Genomic DNA, 7007 nt, shown 5'->3' on the forward strand with positions numbered 1-7007 from the left:
CCAATGCTGTGTACAAGTGTGATTAATACTGTGCTACTTGTTTCAGATGGAGATTAGGCACACACAGCCTAATGCATGCAACAACATTACAGGCATGGTCATTAACTTACTTTTTTCCCTGCAGACATTCTGCACTTAGAACATTTTTACCCCCATTTTTAAGTCATGCTTTGAAGCTTCTCACAGTGACAAAAAGAGTACTCAAAGCAACAAGCTGGGTAGACAAATGTGAATGATGCTAAGACAACAGCTCTGTGACCCCAATGTGACTGGCTGATACAATGCAGTACATAGTGCAACTCAGAGCATCTTAAATGATCTCCTCACTGTTATAGCGAGCAGGCATTATGGATCAATAAATACCTCTGGTAACTTAAAAAAATATTAAATTATTAATCTGTGGACAATAAAGCTGAAGAAAAATCAAATTTATACTCCATTCATTAGTACGGAACATATAACATCAGACAGGGGAGATGGAAGCCCTGCCTCAAAAAAAAAAAAAAAAAAAAAAAACAACAAAAAAGTATAAGTTAGAACCTCCATTAATTTACACTGAAACATACATTATGTACAGACATGTACATAGTAAGTCTGTAGTCCCCAATAATTAGCATGTGCAGTCATTCTGGAATGTCAATCACAAGGTCATCATCTCCCTCTAGAGCATCGTCCTCACTTCCTTCTCCACCATCACTGAACATCTGCTGCGGGACTGTACTCAGGATTGTGGTAGGTGGCAACTTTGAAGAGGAGAGAGAGGAAAGAGGCCTTGATGGTGGAGAAAATGACATTCCCACATGCTCCTGGTGACCCGACGATGGTAGAGATGGCATCTGAAGCTGGAACAAAATGGAAAGAAAACATTAATGTACAACAAACCAGGTAGAAGATGCCATACTACACACGTAAATTAGGTTACTGCCTTATGCTACACATGTAAACTAGGTTACTGGTTTGTACTGCACATGTACAACAATGAATAACATTTATCAAATTGAAGAACTTTTTTGTGATGTATATTAAATTACTTATCAAATGGAAGAATTGTTTGCAATACATATCTTTGTCCCATTAGGGCAGCTTCTTAGCTCTATTTGGAGGATTTAATTCATCAGCTGTTGCATTAGCAATGGGTAGTTTCAGAATTTAGCTGCATAAAATTCATGGATTTACTACAGTTTTCTCTCTTTTGATAAATTGGCATCCAACTGCTGGCACTCTAGCCTGGCTGTAAAGCCTGAGGACACCTCTTAATTAATTCATTCCACCAATGCTGTGTGGCAAAGGAGGTTTGAAATGTTGCAGCTTTGGAGGTTCACTTGGTCAGCCAAGCAGTGCAAGTAATTTTCTTCAGAAACATGCCAAAAACCAAACAAAACACAGATACAAATAAAAGTTTGTTTTTTTTTTACCTGCAGTTGCAGTGAATAGGATTTACGACATTTTAACTGGTTAATCAAGCTAGTGAATGTTGCACATGTGTAAATCAACTTCTCTTCACAGCTCTGAAGTGCTATACAGCAGAAGCTTTCAATGGTCATCTTGTGCAATTCAGACACATCTTTCAGCCTCATTGACACACTTCCCAGCAAGGTATCAGAAGCTCCAATGGGCTGATGGTACTAATTAATGCATAACTGTTTTGTTTTATTCCACCTACTATGACATGCCAACATTAGCTTTTGTTAGATACAGACTTTCTATCATGCTGCACTTTTCTAAAAGCCTACTTAAAAAAAAAAGTTTAACATTTTTTATGAATTACTAAACAGTAAATAAATACCCGAGGTGGTGGTGCTGCGGTTAGTGTTGTCACCTCACAGTAAGATGCTGTCCGGTTTGATTCTCAGCTAGAGCGTCTTCTGCATGGAGACATGCGTGATTGGGTGTACCTTCGTTGAAGGTTGTGCGTCAGGGCTGGTGACTCGGCATGTAAAAATCAACTACCAATCATTAGCGGACCGGAGTTCCGCTGTGGCGACCCCTAATCAGTAAAAGCCGAAAGAAGACTACTACTAAACAGTAAATAAATGCCAACTCAGTCTTGTGATATGCATGCAAGACAAAACAGCTGCATCACATTTTCAAAAATAGGGTAAAAATTGCTCTTGCAGGGGAAACATGAATAACACTTTTCTCTGCTAGACATCTGGATGCTAATTAACCAAGAAGTCAAGAAAAGCTGGTTTGAAGACAGAGACACATTGGTTCTATCTGCAATGCTAGTGACCCAGTTTTGACTAGTGGTCAAAATGCTCAAGCTTCAACAAGAATTGAGAAGGACAGAACAGACAAGTCCACTCTCCTTACTTGGCAGCAGGGAATCTTTTCCCGTCAATGGAAAGCCCACCAACAAACTGGGACAGGATGACGTGCTGTAGGCAAAACTAACATGGTCCTGTCATACATCTACAAAGGGAAGGAGGAAATGCATGTTCATGGTAAGACAAAAACATCCCATTAAACTCCATAAAAATCTGGTAGCTAGAAGCCTTTTTGAGCAATCTGTACCTCCAAATATACAATCAAGTAATCGACTGACTTGGAATCCCATTCACATGCCAATCTGTTTCAAGATGTCGACGAGCAGTTTGCTCTCTTCTGTTCTCTATTTTCTTTTCTGCGGCACAGGCTCTTTTATTATGAAGACCTGGGCCAAAACTAAACTACTGATAAATTCAGAAAACACATGAAATAGCTTTTTTCTATGATCATATAGTCTTTCTTGATACTAACAGCATGTAAAGATAAAGATGAAACATTTTGGTTAAAATGGTCTACACCAAAAACTTTTAGTTATGTACTCACCATAACTTCAGATGTTTGGGATCCATCTCGCCTACATTCTGAATGATGGGTTCGGAGCCGATCCCTCGGCTCCGACTCGGCACGCTTATGCCAAAGAGCGAAGTCTCTTACTGGCTGAGCTTACCATATCCCAGGATGCACCACTACCAGTCCCCCAGATCTAGTTTGTCCGCATACATGCACACATGCATACCCTGCTTATATAACATCGTCAGATGAAACAAGATAAAACAGTAGAACTCAAAACCGTTCAATCTCTTCTGATCTCCAACGCAGGGGGAAGGAGGGTGGGTATTATGAATGTGGCGAGATGGATCCCAAACATCTGAAGTTATGGTGAGTACATAACTAAAAGATGTTATGTGATCCTATCTCGCCTACATTCTGAATGATGGGACAGCGTCCTAGCACCTGAATCCTGGGTGGCTCACTGGAAAACACTCCTGAGTACCGTGGAACCAAATGAAGCTCATCCTTTAGATGCCACATCCAATTTGTAGTGGGAAATGAAAGTGTGCGGATTGGACCAAGTAGCCGCAGCACAGATTTCGATATAGCGAGCTTGGAATGAAAAGCTATAGAAGTAGCCATAGCTCTGGTAGAATGAGCCTTGATAGATGTTGTAAGTTGCTTATTCGAAGAAGAATAAGCCTGAGTTATGCAATCTCTGATCCATTTTGAGATAGTAGCTTTTGTGATGGTTTGGCCCAGTTTATTATCCGAGAAGGACACAAACAACTGGTCTGACTTACGAAGTTGCTGAGTCCTGTCTAAATAGAAGCGTAATTGCCTGTGAACATCCAATTTATGAAGAGTGTATTCTGCTTCATTGGAGAATTTTGGGAAGAAAACCGGTAGCTCTAGAGATTGTTGGAGGCAGAAACTAGAACAGACCTTTGGGACAAAGGATGGATTAGGCCTAAGTGATACTCTATCCTTGTGGAAAATCAAGTACGGTGGCTTAATAGACAGGGCTTGAAGCTCTGAAACTCTTCTTGCGAAGTAATTGCAACTAAGAAGGCAGTTTTCCAAGACAGATATTTTAACTGCATGTAGCAGCGGTTCGAAAGGGGAGATGTTAATGCGCGAAGCACCAAATCAAGATCCCACGGAGGTGCAGGATGAAAAATTGGTGGTCTTAATAGGCTCGCACCTTTAATGAAAGTTTTGCATAGTCTGCTGCTCATCAAAGGAGGATCCATGGATTCGTGGAATTTAGAGATAGCCGCTAGTTGGACTTTAATAGTTGAGACAGAAGATCCCTGATTAAACAGGGATGTTAAAAATTTCAAGACCTCTGGGACAGGAGCAGTGATAGGGTCTAAGCCCTTGAGTTGAGCCCAGATAGCAAACCTCTTCCACTTACTAAGGTACAATTTGTTAGTGGTGGGTTTGTGGGCGAAGATAAAATGTGAACAACTTCGGGTCTAGTGTGTGCCTTCTAACTAAAGTAGGAAGGGGAGGAGCCAAGCTGACAATTACAAAGATTGAAGGGACTGATGTGAAGTCCCGACTGATGGATTAACAAGTCCGGAATCAGGTCTAAAGTCCACGGATCGTCCACTGCATGCTTCTTCAGGTAGGGAAACCATACCTGGCGAGGCCAGTCTGGGGCAATCAGTATCATTGAAGACCCTAGTTGAGAGGCTTTTGAATAACTCTGGGAAGAAGCGGAATTGGAGGAAAGGCATAAAGTAGCCCTGTTGGCCAAGGTTGTGCTAGAGCATCCATGGCTGGTACTCCCTGATGTGGGATCAAGGAGAAGAACCTTTGGCACTTGGTGTTTAATGGAGTTGCAAATAGGTGCACGGCGCCCCATCTCCTGAAAACCTGAGCTGCTACTGTGTGGTTTAGAGACCACTCGTGAGGAGAGAATTGTCCTGCTCAATTTGTCTGCCAATATATTTGACTTTCCCGGGATGTGGGTCGCTACCAAGAAGCGGTTGGTAGCTACAGCCCATTCCCACACTCTCATGGCCTCTCTGCAAAGGGGGTAAGATCTGGTCCCTCCTTGTTTGTTCAGATACCAGACCACCGACATGTTGTCTGTGTGGATGGCGATGATGCCCTGAGGAAGAAACTTGTGTAAGGCTTGTAGGGATAGAAGTACAGCCCTCATCTCCAACACATTGATGTGGAGAAGAGCTTCGTCTGGAAGCCAGGAGCCTTGAACTAGCCTGCCCAGACAATGCCCCCCCACCCTATCTGGGAGGCATCTGTCGTCAGGGTAACCACTGGAGAGGGAAGAACAAAGGGGTTTCCTTGATCCAAATTGGATGTCTGAAGCCACCAGCGAAGGTCCTTTTTGCATATATCCGTAATCATGATGTGATGATTGAGGGGAAGATCCTGAAAGGACCATTGCGTTGACAATAGCCACTGAAGAATCCTCATGTGCAATCTTGCCAGAGGGACTAAAAGAACCGTGGCAGACATTGAGCCTAGAACTTGTAGAACCATCCTGGCTGGGGCTTTGGATCTCGAGATCAGAGCTTGAACTTGGCCCTGTAAAGTTTGGATCCTTTCGGCAGGAAGAAAGGCAGCATCAATCTTGAGTCTATCTCTGCTCCTATGAACTTTATGCGTTGAGAGGGCAGCAAGACAGACTTTGACCAATTGAATGTAATCCCCAGGGTAACACCCAGGGAGATGGTGGCTTTGAGGTTGTCCATTAGTAGATGCCTGGTGGTGGCAGTCAGGAGCCAGTCGTCCAGATAGGGAAACACTTGGAATCCAAGACTTCTCAGGTGAGCCGTCACTACTGCCAAACACTTGGTGAACACCCTGGGGGCTGTGGTGAGACCAAAGGGCAGAGCGCAAAATTGGTAATGACTGACTCCCAGGCTGAGCGCAGATACCTTCTGGGCGCCTGATGTATCGGTATGTGATAATAGGCGTCCTTGAGGTCTATGGAGCACATCCAAACATCCTTCTCCAACAATGGGAGAATGGATTGTAACGTGACCATTGAATTTGGATTTCGTGGCGGATTGGTTCAGTCTGCTGAGATCCAATATTGGTCTCAGGTCCCCTGTCTTTTGGCACTAAAAGAACCTGGAGTAATTTCCTGATCCGATCTGGTCTGTGGGGACGGTTGGATGACTCCTTTTCTAGCAGCTTTAAAGCTTCTGCGGCTGCCATTTCCCTTTGACTGGGTGGTGGGTCCGGGATTCTTTTGGACGGTGGGGCGAGAATGTGAATGGGATGGTGTAACCTCCGGCAATGATCCGAAGCACCCATCTGTCCTGAGTGATTGACTCCCAGGCTTTTAGGTGCTTGGCAAAGCGACACCCGACTGGCTCGAGCAGCACAGCCGGGCAATCCCTCATGGCGTGTGGGAGGCTGAAGAGCCACGAAAGGACTCGCGGTCTCCAGAATTGCGGGGCCCTCTGCCGCCTCTGGGATGGCGTCTCCCTGAAAAATTTCCCGTCCTCTGCCTCTGGAAGGGATTCTTCCTGCTGTTGGGAGAAAAACTTACGGGATTTGCGGAACCACATTTTCCCCCTCCTTTAGCCTTGGGGTAAGGCCGAAGGGAGTGGAATAACGGCACCCTCGGCAGATAAAGTTTTCCCTCTTGCTCACAGCGGGTAAGGGTGTCTTTAACCTTGGGTCCAAACAAGGAGGACCCATCAAAGGGAGCGTCGGAAGGAAGACTTGAAGGCCTCCACAACTGACACAAGCGGAGCCAGGCTTGTCTCCGTGAGCCACGCCTGTGCCTGCCGCTCTACCGCCCCTTCGGCCGCATAGGAAATGAGCCTCATGGGCCGAGTTAGAAATTGGCGTAAGGATAGCCAACTGAGAGCTAACCGACTGGGCTAGCTGCTCAGGTAGGTTACCGAGAGGAATCTGACAACTCCTTGACCAGATCCCTCTGAAGCCTGGTAAAATGTGCCAAATAATTCAGAGACCTTAAAGTAAAGGCAGCTGAAGTCAGGGTGCGCTTCCGTACCTGTCCATACTCCTAGACTCCTTATTAGGAGGATGGATGGGCGTTGAAGCCTCTGCCACGTCCTGTTGTGTAGCAGATGCCACCACCATGGCATCTACAGCCACGCCTTTAGTGAGGAACTCCTTCTCGGGGAGCAGACAAAAATTTATTTGGGCGAGAAGGGACTGGTTCCACGGTATCTGGATGTTCCCACGCCCTTGACAAACTAAATCCAGAAGCTCGTCGAAGGGCGGAGACACCCAGGAGG

The 7007-nt window shown here is 45.0% G+C and overlaps 1 protein-coding gene across 4 annotated transcripts in view; it reads right to left on the bottom strand.

Moving 5' to 3' along the window:
* Window positions 1-406: 406 nt before the first annotated feature.
* The window catches only part of INO80E (INO80 complex subunit E), a 118319-nt gene continuing 111718 nt past the window's right edge, over window positions 407-7007 (bottom strand). For all 4 annotated transcript variants that reach the window (XM_044086307.1, XM_044086309.1, XM_044086306.1 and 1 more), the window contains one exon: window positions 407-842. In XM_044086307.1, the coding sequence (XP_043942242.1) occupies window positions 624-842 (219 nt within the window). In that variant the 3' untranslated portion in view covers window positions 407-623. The remainder of the gene's footprint in view (window positions 843-7007) is intronic.

Source organism: Protopterus annectens, chromosome 10.part0 (assembly GCF_019279795.1).
Source record: "Protopterus annectens isolate FY-2018-M chromosome 10.part0, PAN1.0, whole genome shotgun sequence".
NCBI lineage: Eukaryota > Metazoa > Chordata > Ceratodontiformes > Protopteridae > Protopterus > Protopterus annectens.